The sequence below is a fragment of the Gekko japonicus genome, unplaced genomic scaffold (genome assembly GCF_001447785.1).
Source record: "Gekko japonicus isolate JY-2015 unplaced genomic scaffold, Gekko_japonicus_V1.1 scaffold1, whole genome shotgun sequence".
Lineage (NCBI taxonomy): Eukaryota > Metazoa > Chordata > Lepidosauria > Squamata > Gekkonidae > Gekko > Gekko japonicus.
In genome coordinates, this window is record NW_015164181.1 from 2,485,221 (window position 1) to 2,501,227 (window position 16,007).

At 51.8% G+C, this 16,007-nt stretch overlaps 1 protein-coding gene across 1 annotated transcript in view; it reads right to left on the reverse strand.

Moving 5' to 3' along the window:
* RASA4B (RAS p21 protein activator 4B) overlaps positions 1-16,007 on the reverse strand; it is an 81,948-nt gene that overhangs the window by 19,906 nt on the left and 46,035 nt on the right. The window contains exons 5-9 of the mRNA XM_015408008.1: positions 8,991-9,120; positions 5,112-5,193; positions 4,174-4,308; positions 2,842-2,933; positions 1,067-1,184 (exon numbers count right to left, since the gene is read on the reverse strand). Of these exons, the coding sequence (XP_015263494.1) occupies positions 1,067-1,184; positions 2,842-2,933; positions 4,174-4,308; positions 5,112-5,193; positions 8,991-9,120 (557 nt within the window). The remainder of the gene's footprint in view (positions 1-1,066; positions 1,185-2,841; positions 2,934-4,173; positions 4,309-5,111; positions 5,194-8,990; positions 9,121-16,007) is intronic.

A 16,007-nucleotide genomic window follows, 5' to 3' on the forward strand; every position in this document is an offset into this window, starting at 1 on the left:
AAGTCACAATGGATCCGGGCATTAATACTTCCTTTCTGCAGAACAATGGTCCTGAATCAGTGTTCCCTCTAAGCTGAGTTAGCGTGAGCCAGCTCACAGTTTTTTAGCCTCCAGCTCACACATTTTTGCCTCAGTTCAGGCAGGAGGGCTCCAGAGCAGACTCATTGATGCAGGAGCCAAATCGTTCGCTCACAGCTTTAATGCCAGTAAGCTCACAAAGTAGAATTTTTGCTCACAGGACTCCACAGCTTAGAGGGAGCATTGGTCCTGAATCAGGGCTCTTTTTGTAGAAAAAGCCCAGCAGGAACTCATCAGCATAATAGGCCACACCCAACAGCAGACACCTATTAGCATATTAGGCCACACCCTTGACAGCATAGCACATTAGCATATTAGGCCGCACCCCCAAGTTACCAGAAGTGTGGTCATCCAGCCACACCAAACGTTTGCTTCTTATTCTGTTTACCTTGTTGTCAAAACCCAGAGCTTTTTTTCTAGCAGGAACTCCTTTGCATGTTAGGCCACACACCCCTAATGTAGCCAATTCCAATGAGTTTATGCTGTTGGGTGTGGCCTATTATGCTAATGAGTTCCTGCTGGGTGTGGCCAACTCAGGAGCCAGCCGGAACTCCGTTCCTGTGCGTTCCTGCCCAAAAATAGCCCTGGTCCTGATCCATACTGGAACCCTCCGTGACTGCTTTTTGTTTGCAGATCCCAACATGGAGTGTTCGGCCTTCTAACACTGAGTGGTAACAACTCCAGCCTGTCCTGGATGGCCCCGGCTAGCCCGATCTCATCAGAGTTCAGAAGCTAAGCAGGGTTGGTCCTGGTTAGTACTTGGACGGGAGACGTCCAGGGTTGTGATGTGTAGGCAGGCCATGGCGAACCACCTCTGAACGTCTCTTGCCTTGAAATCCCTACGGGGTCACCATCAGGCATCTGTGACTTGACAGCAAAAAAAAAAAAGGAACAACTCCAAAGTGGTCTGGGAAGGAAAGAAGGAGACACGGGGGGGGGGGGGGGGGGGGGGGGGCCGTGCACAGAAAAGAGGCCGGTCCAATCTTACCTGTGCTGCTGCCTTAACCTCTCGACACAGAAGCTGCACGAGAGGCCGGTAGTGGCTGGAGGGCAGCACCATCTCATCCCGAAGCCGCACTTGGAGGTGCAAAGCTCCCAGGTTGCCTCTGAAAATGGAAGGAAGAAGGGATGCCCCGTTGACAAGTTATTCTCCACCGGGCAGGTCAGAAGAGCCTTGGGGACATCAATCGCCACCCCGCTCTTGTGTTCCTGCAACCCATTCTCCTGCAATAACCATCTAGGACCTTTGTGAAATGTGTGTCGGCCCAAAGGGGAGGTGGCTTCCGTGGGGTCATTTTTAAGTCCAGGCTGAGCATCTCTAAGCCCTGACCTGGATGGCCCAGGCTAGCCCCATCTCGTCGGCTCTCAGAAACTAAGCAGGGTCCGTCCTGGTTAGTACTTGGATGGGAGTCCACCAAGGAATACCAGGGTCACGACACAGAGGCAGGCAATGGCAAACCACCTCTGTCTGTGCCTTGCCTGGAAAACCCTACGGCAGTGGTGGCGAACCTATGGCACGCGTGCCAGAGGTGGCACTCAGAGCCCTCTCTGTGGGCACGTATGCCATCGCCCCAGCCAGGCCCAGACCATCATTAAAGTGTCGAATTCTCTGCCAAATAATTTTAAGTAAATGAAAGCATTTGGGATTGCGTTCCTTACTTTGTTTGGATCATCTTAAGTTAATGTGTGAGTTGTTTTTCCTACGGGATCACCATCACTCAGCTGCAACTTGACATCATTTTATCTTCCCCGACGGCCTAGTGCAGTGATAGCAAACCTTTTAGAGACCGAGTGCCAAAACTGCGACCCAAAACCCACTTATCTATCGCAAAGTGCAAACACGGCAATTTAACCTGAATACTGAGGTTTTACTTTAGAAAAAACAACTCATACATTAACTTAAGATGATCCAAACAAAGTAAGGAACGCAATCCCAAATGCTTTCATTTACTTAAAATTATTTGGCAGAGAATTCGACACTTTAATGATGGTCTGGGCCTGGCTGGGGCGATGGCACGCGTGCCCACAGAGAGGGCTCTGAGTGCCACCTCTGGCACCTGTGCCATAGGTTCGCCACCACTGGCCTAGTGGTTAGGACTCAGTAAGCTCACTGTAGGGCTGCCAAATGCCCCCGGGGGGCGGAATTCCCCCCCGCTTTCGAGCCCCGATTCCAGTTCCCGCGGAATCAAGGCCCGGGGGAAACCCCACCCCTGCGTGTGCATCATCCGGAAGTGACGTCACACGCTGGGGGTGGGGCCACGCCATTTGAGGGGAAAACTCTTTGTTTTCCCCTCAAATGGCGTGGCCCCGCCCCCAGCGTGTGACGTCACTTCCGGATGATGCACATGCGGCGCGCGCGCACACGAGGAGGACGCCGGCTGGGAGCCCCCCACTCCCGGCGAAAAATAATTTGGCAACCCTAGCTCACTGCCATGGCCCCGGTTCAATTCCCGGTGAGGGAAGCTGTCTTTGCCTTAACCTAGAAGGCTCAGGCTGGCCTGAGCTCATTAGATTTCAGAAGCTAAGCAGGGTGGCCCTTTTTTAGTATATGGATGGGAGACGGCCAAGGAAGCCCCGGGGCCAACCGGCTCCGTTTGTCTCTTGCCCTGAAAGCCTTACAGGGTCGTCACAAGTTGGCTGTGACTTGACAGCACGTTGCACACTTCATACACGGACGTGCCTCTGGAGCTCATCCTGCTGCTATAAACCCAGTGGACTCCACTCCCCTGACAGGTGAGCCCCCCGGGAAAGACAGGAACTCACTCATCCTGCGGTGGCTTGGATTTGTCTGGTCGGAGCAGAAACCAGCCTTCCTCTTGCTGAACAGTCAGGAGCCCTTCGACATTGAACACCACCTGTGAGAAAGAAGGGGCTGTTTCCAGAGCGGAAGGATGACTGAACGCTTGAAGCCGCCTTCTGCCCAAGTCAGGCCCTTGGTCCATCTAGCTCAGGTGTGGCCAAGCTTGCTTAATGTAAGAGCCACACAGAATAAGCGGCCGATGTTTGAAAGCCACAAGACACAAACAAATATCACACACACGTTTTTACTGAAAAATATGCAGATTTCCCAAAATCGTCTGGCCCTCCCGGGCCCTAAAGAAGCCAGGCTAGCTGCGACAAGGGCCAGGGCCTTTTCTGTGGCGGCCCCTTACTGGTGGAATGAGCTCCCGGATGACATCAGGGCCCTGCGGGACCTTTTACAGTTCTGCAGGGCCTGTACAATGGAGCTCTTCCGCCAGGCTTTCGATTAGGAGTCGCCTTTAATATCCTGGCCCTGGCCCCAACATCACCATCAGGATCAACAGCCTGGCACGAGCCTGGACTAGGGTGGCGGGCGACCGTTTCATGCCGAGAGATCGACGCCATCTGCCATTAACATCGGCTGAATAGGTACAATTTTATATACTGCGATTTTAATTAATTTGTGTTTTATTACACGTCAGTGTTTTAACCAGGGGTCATTTCCTGCAGGAGCGCACAGGAGCGGAGCTCTGGCAGTAAAGAGCCCAGGGGGCGGGCACATGCAACAAGCCCCACCCTAACTCTGCTCCCACCAGCCCTCAGTCAGAGCAAGAAGCAGCCAGGTAAGCTGCAGAGCCCCCCCCCCCCCCCCCCAAACCCACCTTTAAGGCCAAGTTTTATTCAGGTACAAGCTCTCCCTCCTCTGCAGGGACAGATCTGCACGTGTCCGTCCCCCCCAATAGCTAGCAATCCAAAGCAGTCCAGTGGTGCCTGAGCGGTGGGTGTTGTTTTCTGACACACTTCCGGTGATGTCAAGGGGTGTGGCGTATGCAAATAAGTTATGCTAATGAGCTCCTGCACTTCTACGAAATGACCCCTGGTTTTAACAGATATATTTACATATGTATATTGTAAGCCGCCCTGAGCCTGCCTTGGCGGGGAGGTGCGGGATATAAATTTAACAAACAAATAAACAAATAAATAAGCTGCCCCCCCCCCTTTGGCAGTGGATCCTCCCCCCTTGCCCCAGACGGAGGGCAGGCAGCGATGGCCGCTCTCACTGCTGCCGCTTCCAAACTGGCCTCCTCGCTCTATGAACGTCTCGTGTCTGTCTTCTTCCCGTCCCTGTCTTACCTTTCCCAGAAAATCATTCCGGCTGACAAGGTCCCAATCCCACACCTCTACGACGCACAGCTTCTCTGGGGCCGACTCGTCCAGGTCGAACTCGAAAGTCTCATTCCATCTTGGATAGCAGGACTTTTTGATCACCTGGAGTGGGGGGGGGGAATGTTGCAGTGGTGATTGACTGAGATGGCTGTCTTAACGGGAATTGATCAGAGCACGGGGAAGGCCTATCAAAGGGCTGTTAAGCCGGGACGGGCGGCTAAGCAGAACCTCCAGGTTCAGAGGCAGTGTGCCTGTGAATGCAAGTTGCTGGGGGAGAGGAAAAGAAGGGGAGGCTTTGGCCTCTTGTGTTCCTGCTTGAGGACCTCCCAAAGGAAAACAGGATGCTGGACTAGATGTTCTATTGGCCTCATCCAGCAGGGCTTTTCCCGTGTTAACTACTAGTCTCTGAGAGCCAGCTTGGTGCAGTGGTTAGGAGCACGGACTCTAATCCAGGACCGGTTTTGATTCCCCACAGCTTCACATGCAGCTGCTGGTGTGACCTTGGGTCAGTCATAAGTTCTTTCAGAGCTGTCCTCTCAAGGGCAGTTCTCAAGAGAGCTCTCTCAGCCCCACCTGCCTCACAGGGCGTCTGTTGTAGGGAGGGGAAGGGAAAGGAGATTGTAAGCCACACTGAGACTCCTTCGGGTAGTGAAGGGCGGGGTATAAATCCAGCTCTTCTTCTAACTATTTCCAACACATTACTGCCCAAAAGGACTTAGCATTTCTGCCCCCTGCATCTCTAGAAAGAAGGGGAACCAGCTTCAAATCCCTTGGTGGGGCAAGAGGACGCTATAAGTACGCAGAGCCTGTGGGTGTAGGGGGAGCGCGTTGTTTCTTCTCATCGAGACACACACAGTTTCCTGTTTAGCCCCGCCTTCTTCTCCCCCACCCCGGCCCAGACTCACTGAAGTCTCCTGGGTCTTGCCGTTATAGCGAACTCTGACGAAGGGGTCAGAAGCCCCATTCCGGTCCTTCCGAGCCAAATCCCTGGGAAGGAAAAGAGGGAAGAGAAGAAAGGAATTATGGCTGACATCCCAACTGGGCTCTCCAGAGCAAAGGATGTGGGGAGGCCATGCTACAAAGGAGGGGGAAAGCGGCCTTTGGAAGAGTCTCTCTTAGCCTAGCCTACTTCGCAGGGCTGTTGCAAGCATCTCTGAGCTCCGTGGAGATACAACCAGTCTATTTCCAGATGATTATGAAAAAGAGAATAGGTATTTGACCGTTGATATGACGACAGCTGCAAGAATCTTATATGCCAAATATTGGAAAACTGTGGTGATACCACCGAAACAGGAGTTTGTGAATAAACTTTTTGAAACAGCAGAAAATGATAAACTGACTTTAGAAATGAGACTAAGCAAAGAGTGGGCATTTCAAAAAACATGGGAAAAGTTTTATGATTGGTATAATGTAAATATAATAGAAGATTAGGCAATTATAGCACATTGGACTTGAGAACACAGAAGACAGAAGAATGGAAAGTGTCTGATAGAGCATTTTTATTAATTAATTAGATATAAGCATACAATGTAACTGTACTCTTGGTATATATGTTATGTGTAGTAGAGTGTCTGTAGTGTGTAGATTTGTTTGTTGTAGATTATAAAAGAAAAATTAATAAAAGTGTACCTATGGGTACTTAAAAAAAGAGAGAGATACAACCAGTCTTATCAGTCTTACAGATTAGTTCACAAAAGTCACTAGTCCATCCATAATTCCCTACTAGCCAATGGACATTTTTACTATCCACAATTTTCTACTGGCCAACAAGCATTTTTAATAGCCCTCCTACCCACCTATGCTGAGTAGATACGGGTTCAAATCCCGACTTGGCCAGAAAGCTGTTTCATTCTCAGCCTCACCCACTCAAAGTCCATTGTGAGGACAGGCCGAGAGAAAGAGAGAGCTTCATAATGCCAATCCAGAGTTCACCTTAGATTATTCTTTGGGCCAAACCATGCACAATGCAAGGGCGGCAACGTTTGGATCCTCAGACATGTAACTAAATTGCAAAAAAAAAAAAAAGCTTGTTCCCCCCTCAGTACCAGTCTCCTTTAAGCCTCAGGGAATTAAACGCTGGGGAGAGAAAGGCCAAAGCAGTGACTCGTGCAGAGACACATCAGGGTACCTCCTGCATGGATGGGTGCTCTGTCTCACAAGAGACTTGCACAAGATCATTTGGAAAGCTCTGGTGCAGCCAGTTATTCCCAAAGCTCTAAGACAGCCTGACCTATAAAAGAGCTATCTCTGCCCTATACTTAGCAATTCTGACTAGCAGAATCCCTCCACCACCCAAAATCCCCACAGCGGAGGAATGTGGCCTGATCTCTCCACGGCATTACCGTTTTTCTGTACTTCCACCAACCCTTTCCCAGTGCAAAGCTTTCCACAGCACAGACTGGACAGGGCAGGGAAACCCTGACGAACTCTCAGCAGTCTCTCAAATGGGAGCCAAATCTTTTAGCTCAATATGAAGCGTTTTGGTGGGCCACCGCCCAGGAGAGCCACTGAAAGACAAGAGCTTGCCAAGCCAAGCCCCAGCGACCCCAGCAACATCTCGTTGGCTGCTCGATTCATCTCCAAGTCTCTGAAGTACAGTTAGGGCCACTGGGGCTTAATCAGGCCCTAGGTCACTTTAGGAGCTGCGGTGGCTCAAGTGGTCAAGACGCTGAACTGCAGGCTGTGGAAGGTCGGTAGTTCAGCCGTTCGAGACCCGAGTGTGCCGCATGACGGAGTGAGCTCCCGTCTCTGGTTCCAGCTCCTGCCAACCTAGCAGTTCGAAAGCAAGAAATTGCGATATATAGGTACCACTTCGGTGGGAAGGTAACAGCGTTCCATGCGCCTTGGTGTTTAGTCATGCCAGCCACATGACCACGGAAACGTCTTCGGACAGCGCTGGCTCTTTGGCTTAGAAACGGAGATGAGCACCGCAACCCTAGAGTTGGATTCGACTGGCTTTCGAGCAAGGGAACCTTTACCTTTACCTTTAGGTCACTTTAATGTTCCAACTGACTCCCGGCCGGAAGAAAGGTAAAGAGCCGAGAAAGAAAAAGATGAAGTCTCTTCAAAGTCACACTGCATCATGGGCTCCGTTACACCGTGCCTCTCCCTGCTCTCCCTCCAAGACCTATACACGTTTATCCTTTTTCATTCCCATTATAGGGATTTTGATCATTCACCAACATAATCTGAACATACACAGGAAGCTGCCTTCTACTGAATCAGGCCCTTGGTCCTGCCAGTTTGGTGTAGTGGTTAGGAGCGCAGACTCTAATCTGGGAGAACTGGGTATAATACAGAGCTCAAACCTTATCTCGTGAGGCTGAATTTTAAGGTAATAGTGAGGACTGGTTTTAATTTAACCACTTGAGTCTGTTTGTTTCCCTAAAATACTAAAAAGCCCAGTAGTACCTTTAGTAATCCTTCCCTCCTGCATTACACAGAGTTGCTAACAGCGGGGGGGGGGGGGGGGGCCCTGTCCCTTTAAAAGAAAAGAGGCTTCATGCGGATGTTATTTCCCAGCTGATGTTCTTGACCTCCCTGCCATGAAAAGCTTCAATTGTCCACTTTCACACAAGGGAGGGGGACGTTTAACACGCTAGCCGTCTATGGAAATGTTGAAGAGGAAAAAATAAACAACTGAGCTACAAGAACTGGCTCGAGATAAGAATTCTTTTCTCCTCAGAAAGACGTTCCCGCTTTTTAGCCAAGGAATCCTGTGGTTGGAAGACAGTCAAAGATCACTGAGCTAAGCCAAGTCTAGCTTTGGAGTTCCCACAGCTAGTCAGCTGCAAAAGGCCTCCTGTTTTGGAGTGTTCCCACTGTTGCTTCCTGCCCCATAGAGGAGGAGGAGGAGGAAGAGGAGAAGATCCCACCCTTCACTCGGAGTCTCAGAGCAGTTTAGAATTCCCTCCCCTTCCTCTCCTCACAGCAGACACCCAATGAGGTAGGTGGGGCTGAGAGAGCTCTGAGAGAGCTGTGACTGACCTAAGGTCACCCAGCTGGCTGCATGTGGAGGAGTGGGGAATCAAACCCAGTTCTCAAGATTAGAGTCCACCCCACTCTTAACCACTACACCAAACTGGACACAATTGAGAGGGTGGCCACTGCTATCAAACCGATGCTCTCCCCCCCCTTTCCTGGGGATCACCAGGAGATCCGGTGGTGATGTGGTCCCACCAAGAGACACCTGGCCGAGTCCCTCATGCCTGGAACCAGCCATAATCAGAGCCAGGGGTCATTTCCTGCAGGAGCGCACAGGAGCGGAGCTCTGGCAGTAAAGAGCCCAGGGGGCGGGCACATGCAACAAGCCCCACCCCCTGCTCCCAGCAGCCCTCAGTCAGAGCAAGAAGCAGCCAGGTAAGTTGCAGAGCCCACCCCCCCAGGCCAAAACAGTCCAGTAGTACCTTTAAGACCAAGTTTTATTCAGGTACAAGCTCTCCCTCCTCTGTGAGGACAGATCTGCACTCCCCCCCCCAATAGCTAGCAATCCAAAACAGTCCAGTGGAGCCCGAGTGATGGGTGTTGCCTTCTTCTGACACACTTCCAGTGATGTCAGGGGGTGCGGCATATGCAAATGAGTGATGCAAATGAGTGATGCTAATGAGCTCCTGCACCTCTTTTTCTACGAAATGACCCCTGATCGGAGCCCCCATTCTTTTCACTCTCACGTCCACTTCAGGCCTTGCTCTGTTTCCCTTAGCCTTCTCCAACCTCCATTTTCATCTAGGCCCAGCCGTCTTTCAAAGCTCCGTTCCCCTCTGGCCCACCCAAGTCATTCTTACCGAGCATCAAACACTTGGCAGCGCAGTTTCTTGGCCGCCTCACTGCCTACGATTTCAATTCGGAGGTGAAGTTCCCCTTGCACTTCCTCATCTGGGTCAATTTCGGTGAGGTTCAGCCAGCCACTGTAACCTGGAAGGGGAAGAGAGGGGAAAGACAATTAAATAGCCAGTGTTCCACGTGAGAACAGAGGCATCCCACCTTGCAGGGATAGTGCAAGGTTGAACTAAATTTAAGAGTTGTGCACATCAGAAATGCCACGCAAAAGACACTTTGGCAACTCTCTCTCTGTCTGTTTGACGCTGCCAGAAATTGTTTTAGGATCTGCAGAGAAGCATCTGAAGGCGCCCATCTTTGTCTCTCCTTTTCAGCTACAACAGGTGAAGCAGTGGATGTTTTAACCCCCTCCCCGACCCCTCTCCCTCCTGTAAAAGGTAAAGGTTCCCTTGCTCGAAAGCCAGTCGAGTCCGACTCTAGGGTTGCGGTGCTCATCTCCGTTTCCAAGCCAAAGAGCCAGCGCTGTCCGAAGACGTTTCCGTGGTCATGTGGCCGGCATGACTAAACACCAAGGTGCACGGAACGCTGTTACCTTCCCACCGAAGTGGTACCTATTTATCTACTTGCAATTTCTTGCTTTCAAACTGCTAGGTTGGCAGGAGCTGGAACTAGAGACGGGAGCTCACTCCGTCATGCGGCAACCCGGGTCTCGAACTGCTGAACTACCGACCTTCCACAGCCTGCAGTTCAGCGTCTTAACCACTTGAGCCACTGCAGTTCCTTTCTCCCTCCTGACTTCTTGCCAATCCTGCTTTCTCAACTTGCCAGTTTGTAATCCTGGACCATATTAACATTCCTGCCCCTGGACCCTGCATCAGGTGGGCTGCTCTAGGCTGGGAAATACCTGGAGATTTTGGGGGTGGAGCCTGAGAGGGCGGGGCTTGAGAAGGGGAGGGACTTCAGTGGGGTATCGTGCCATAGAGCCCACCTTCCAAAGCGGCCCTTTTCTCCAGGGGAACTGATCTCTCACTTGGAAATCAGTTGGAATCCCAGGAGATATCCTGCCACCAGCTGGAGGTTGCCAACCCTAACTCTGCATGCGGTCTATTTTGTTCCCCCGCAAACCAACTGGTTTTCCACCTCTCTCCCAGCGGCTACTGAAATCTCTCACTGTAAGCATCACACAACCTACTCTTTGCCCAGAGAGCCAGTTTGCTGTAGTGGTTAAGGGTGTGGACTCCAATCTGGGAGAACCGGGCTTGATTCACCCACTCCTCCACGTGCAGCTGCTGGTGTGACCTTGGGTCAGTCACAGTTCTCTCAGAGCTGTGCTGTCAAGAGCTCTCTCAGCCCCACCTCCCTCACAGGGTGTCTGTTGTGGGGAGGGGAAAGGAAAGGAGATTGTGAGCCGCTCTGAGACTCCTTTGGGTAGTGGAGGGCGGGGTATAAATCCAATCTCTCCGTCGTCTTCTCTACCGTTAAAATGTCACTCGGCTAACAGAGCCTGCCCTAAGTCGCAAACAGGCAGCAGCCAAACGCTTAAAACATTCATTTGCGCCATACTTATCCTGAGGGCAGCTATTTGCAATTGTTCAATAGGGGCCAAATTCGTCACAGACTAATTTTTGATGTATACGAAAGCACAGAAGCCGTAGCGTGCACATCGTTCCTTCAAATGATGACTCAACTCCTCTCCCGCCAAGCCAACCACTTTTGGAAGAGGGATGGTATCACGGTCTGGACACAGCCCAGGATGAGTCAGAAAGCCCAATTTGGCATGACTAGCAAAAGGCGAGCTGATCTGATGGTTATCTCTTCATAGCTGCAAGAATATTTATAGCGCAGAAAGAGAAAATTGAGAGAGTGACGTTCTAATGAGGAGGGTCGAGCAGCCCCTCTGGTTTCTTTTTAGATCTGTGGAATGTTTTGCCTCTCCGCTTTTTGCTGTGAGATTGGGAGAGTCAATTGCCCACGCTGTGTAGGCAGCTGTATGGTTTTTATATGCAAATTTGAGCTTACAACGTATATCGTCTGCATGTGTAATGCCTATTGAGACAGGAAGAACCGTGAAAAACATACGTACATCTCACAGGGAAAAATTGGGCGTGAGCAAACAGACATCATGGGTTCAATTTGCAGAGCGGAGACCTGAAACCGTAACAGAGATCTTCGGGGTCCAAATAGCAGAGAGACCTTCCATTTTTATACCGGTTTGCCATGGATCCTCTGAGAATTGCAGTTTGATAAAGATACCAATAGGTCACAGACACGGATCTTGAGCAGCCTGCAAAGAACCGTAGTTTCCAGTGGTGGAATATCTGCTTGGCATGCAGAAGGTCCCAGCAGGTTCAATCCCTGGCATCCTTAGTCAAAAGGACCAGGTAGGAGGGGAAGTGAAAGACCTCTGCCTGAGACCTGGAGAGCAGCCTCCAGTCAGAATAGATAATACTGACCTGGCTGGACCAAGGGTCTGACGGCTCTTTTTGTAGCAGGAACTCCTTTGCATATTAGGCCACACACCCCTAATGTAGCCAATCCTCCAAGAGCTTACAGAGCTCTTCTTACAGGGGCTACTGTAAGCTCTTGGAGGATTGGCTACATTAGGGGTGTGTCACTTAATATGCAAATGAGTTCCTGCTACAAAAAGAGCCCTGAATGTGCCCACCACATTCGACCTACCCCTGCTCAGTAGCTGATTTACAGAAGACCTATGAAATACAAAGGAGGCCTATAATATAGTTGAATATTTTTCGTTCCAGGTTTTATAGATCCTTGCAGTAACTCTTATGGGACTCATCAACCTTGCCGACTACTTCATGTCATCCCATGAACAAATGTCGACATTACATGTTATCCTTTCTTCAAGGACCTCAAGGAAGTATGCATTTATCTCCTCCCCTCATCTGACCTCAGAACAACCCTGCAAGGCAGATTAGGATGAGAGGGGGGATTCAGGATGGTGCTAGTTTGGGCTGCCACCAATGTTCCCTCTAAGCTGTGGAGTCTTGTGAGCAAAAATCCTACTTTGTGAGCTCCTGGCAATGAAGCTGTGAGCGAGCGATTTGGCTGCTGCATCAGTTAGTCTGCTCTGGAGCCCTCCTCTGTGAGCGGAGACAAAAATGCGTGAGCTGGAGGCTAAAAAAACTGTGAGCTGGCTCACGCTAACTCAGCTTAGAGGGAACCCTGGCTGCCACCCATTCCTCAGACCCTTCTGCCAAGATCGATTTGCACACCCACCGCACACGCGTCGGCTTTGCTCAGAAGAGCCAACACATTTATTTATTATTTATTTTTCACACTTATATCCCGCCCTCCCCAGTGAGCTCAGGGCAGCTAACCGAGGCCAGATCATTAGTCTAGCCATAAGTAAAAACATAAAAATATAATAAAACATTAAAACTAAGACTAAAGTGCTCTATCCAGTTACTAGTGTCCTAGATCCAAGATGGTATCCCCACGACTCGAGCTGGTATTCTCAGCGTACATATCCAGTGGCCACGGCGTTTCTGATGTAATTCCAAGTTCTTCCTGGGGCCCCGTCAATGCATCCATTCAGATGTCTTGACGGTGGTGGTATAGTAGGGCGGCGGCTCCTACTCAAAAGCCTGGCGGAAGAGCTCCATTTTGCAGGCCCTGCGGAACTGCTCAAGGTCCCGCAGGGCCCGGATCTCCCCCGGATCTCCCCAAATGCAGAAAGGTGGTGGGGAAGACAAGGTCGATTCCAACACACGCACAACCCAGAACAGTAGCACCTTACAGAACAAGAAGGTTTTGGGGGCATTGGCTCTTGAGGGTCAACGCTCCCTTCGTCAGACACCCCCAAACTGTCACCTGCAGGGCATGAAGGTCGAACTATACACTGTACTGCTTCTGACGTCCCGGAACCAGACGTTCTAAACACAGAATTCTGAGACTTAATTCTCAGGCACGGGGGGGGCTGAAGTGTGTGGGGGACGGGGGTTTCAGCTGCTGCCCGGGGCTAGTTTCCCAACCTGAAATTCGAGAGCTGCTATTTGCCCCATTGGGGGATTCCCGTGCCATCCCACCGTATAAGTACATTTCTCCAGCAGGGCAAGCAGTGTCTCCATTTCAGGTCAAGAAAGAGGCACGACGGGGAGGCGGGAAACCTCCCTCCCTCCTCGCATGCCGCAGCCCCAAGCCGAACCGGCCCCCACAAACCCTGGATTTATGTTTCCACGTGGAACGCCCATAGCACATCCAGCTTGACAGGATCCGGGGCAGACCTGGGTACCTGGCAACATGTGGCGAGGCCCTCGGAACCTACACTCCGAAACGCTGTTGGCAGAAGGATCTGTCTTCTTTCTTTCCTTCACCCGTGCTGCAGCGTCCGTGCACGTCAGAGGGCATCTGAACCCGGCTCGAAAGCTGAGCCGCTGTGACCACTTTGAGCCACAAGGGTACGACCAGCCCAGCAGCAGCTGCCAAGGAGGGGGGGTGGGGATTGGTTTTCCGAGACAGACCCTCCTCCTACGCCTCCAGGATGAATCACCAGGGTCCCTCTGCACGTTTGGCTGGTCCTTCAGCAAGCGGCTCACGTCTCCTCTTGGCTCCTGTCTAGCCCAGCAGACAGACGACAGCAGAGAATTGGGGGGGGGGCGGGAAAAGGAGGGGGGCCAGAGGAATTCTGCTGCAGCAGGAACCGTCTCCTGCCTGCCCGTTTCCTGCCCCTCTAGCCTGATCTTTTCTGCAGCCCAGGTTCACGTTCAGACACAAGGCGAGATGGATCCGCAAAGAGCTGGGGAAACAGCAGCCGACTCCAGATGGCTGCCTCCGAAAGATCCTAAAGGTCTTCCTGTCTTGGAACAGTTTTGTGCAAATTAAGAGAAGAGAGGAGGAGACGAGATTGGATCTATACCCCGCCCTTCACTACCTGAAGGAGTCTCAGAGCAGCTTGCAAACTCCTTTCCCTTCCCCTCCCCACAACAGACACCCTGGGAGGTAGGTGGGGGCCGAGAGAGCTCTGAGAGAACTGTCCTTGAGAGAACAGCTCTGATAGAACTATGGCTTGCCCAAGAACATCCAGCAGGTGCAAGTGGAGGAGTGGGGAATCAACCCCGGTTCTCCCAGATTAGAGTCCGCGCACTTCACCACTACACCAAAGAACACCTGCAAGTCTGTGTGCAAAGCTTTTAAGGCTTGTGGGGGGGATGCCAGCCTCCAGGTGGGACCTGGGGATCTCCCAGAATTATTGCTCATCCCCAGACTACAGTGACCAGTTCCTGTGGAGAAACGGAATGCATTGGAGGGTGGATTCTATGGCATTGGTACCCCACTGAGGGTACCAAATCTACAGGAATTTCCCAATCTGGATCTGGCAACCCTACCCTCCCATCCCCTGCCAGGGGCCGGGGGGGGGGGGGAACCTGGCAATGCTGGGAGGGGTATTTGAGCCCCCACCTCTTCCTTTCAATTGTACCCTGTATCAATGTCATTTTTCCCAAATGGGGGAAAAAAACAGAAATCTGTATTATCTTTTTTTTAAAAAAACGTAGTTCTGAATAGAACAAACGGTATGTTAAGGCTGTGAATCCCAAAAATTTCTGTTGTATTCATTGGTCAAATGCAGCTCTCTTCCAGGAAATGGCATGCTCTAGGAAGCAGGGATCGGAAGATAAAAAAAAAGTCCTGAGGGGTTTTTAAATGGTGGTGGGGTTTTGGGGGGGGGGGGAGGAAGAGTTGGCAAGGCTGTGTGTTGGGAACTGGAGCTCAGAGTGACGGGTCCGTCCCCTCTTCTCTAGGAAGCCGATCAGCCAAGCTATCCGCTGGCCTGGGGGAGCAGGAGAGAGGACACGGATGCCAGCCTCCAGGTGGGACCTGGGGATCCCCTGGAATTACAGCTCATATCCAGACAGGAGAGATCAGTTCCCCTGGAGAAAATGGATGCTTTGGAAGGCGGACTCTGTGCCATTATACCCATGTAAGGTCCCTGTCCTCCCCAGGCTCCACCCCCACGTCTCCAGGAGTTTCCCAACCTGGAGCTGGCAACCCTATCCCCCCCCATCCCCTCTCAGTGGCCGGGGGAGGGGCCCTGTCAACCCTAGAAGAGGAGGAGGAGAGCAGGTGTTAATGAGCTATACCTCGATTCAGTTTGCAGATCAAACAGGGCGATGGACTTAGAAGGCGCTAACTCTTCTTAGGATGGCATCCTAACCAGCAGCAGACCGGGAGGCAAAACAGGACTGGGAAAGGCCCTGCCCCCAGTTTCCCCAGCCCCACCCCTGGCAGAGGGGGAAAAGAAGGAGCAGGCTCCCCACAGCTTCCTCTTGGTTTGCGACATTGGTAGCTCCTGCCCCCTTGCTGAGACTGCCCTCTTGTGTCGACGGGGGCTCCTACTCACTTCCTTATAAGAAGAGCCCTGCTGGATCGGACCAGTGGTCCGTCTAGTCCAGCATCCTGTCTCACACCGTGGCCAACCAGTTCCTCTGGACGGCCAACAACAGGGCAGAGAGGCCGAGGCCTTCGTAAGAACTTAAGAAGACCCCTGCTGGATCGGACCAGTCGTCCGTCTAGTCCAGCATCCTGTCTCACACTGTGGCCAACCAGTTCCTCTGGACAGCCAACAACAGGACAGAGAGGCCGAGGCCTTCGTAAGAACTTAAGAAGACCCCTGCTGGATCGGACCAGTCGTCTGTCTAGTCCAGCATCCTGTCTCACACTGTGGCCAACCAGTTCCTCTGGACAGCCAACAACAGGGCAGAGAGGCCGAGGCCTTCGTAAGAACTTAAGAAGACCCCTGCTGGATCGGACCAGTCGTCCGACTAGTCCAGCATCCTGTCTCACACCGTGGCCAACCAGTTCCTCTGGACGGCCAACAACGGGACAGAGAGGCCAAGGCCTTCGTAAGAACTTAAGAAGACCCCTGCTGGATCGGACCAGTCGTCCGTCTAGTCCAGCATCCTGTCTCACACCGTGGCCAACCAGTTCCTCTGGACAGCCAACAACAGGGCAGAGAGGCCGAGGCCTTCGTAAGAACTTAAGAAGACCCCTGCTGGATCGGACCA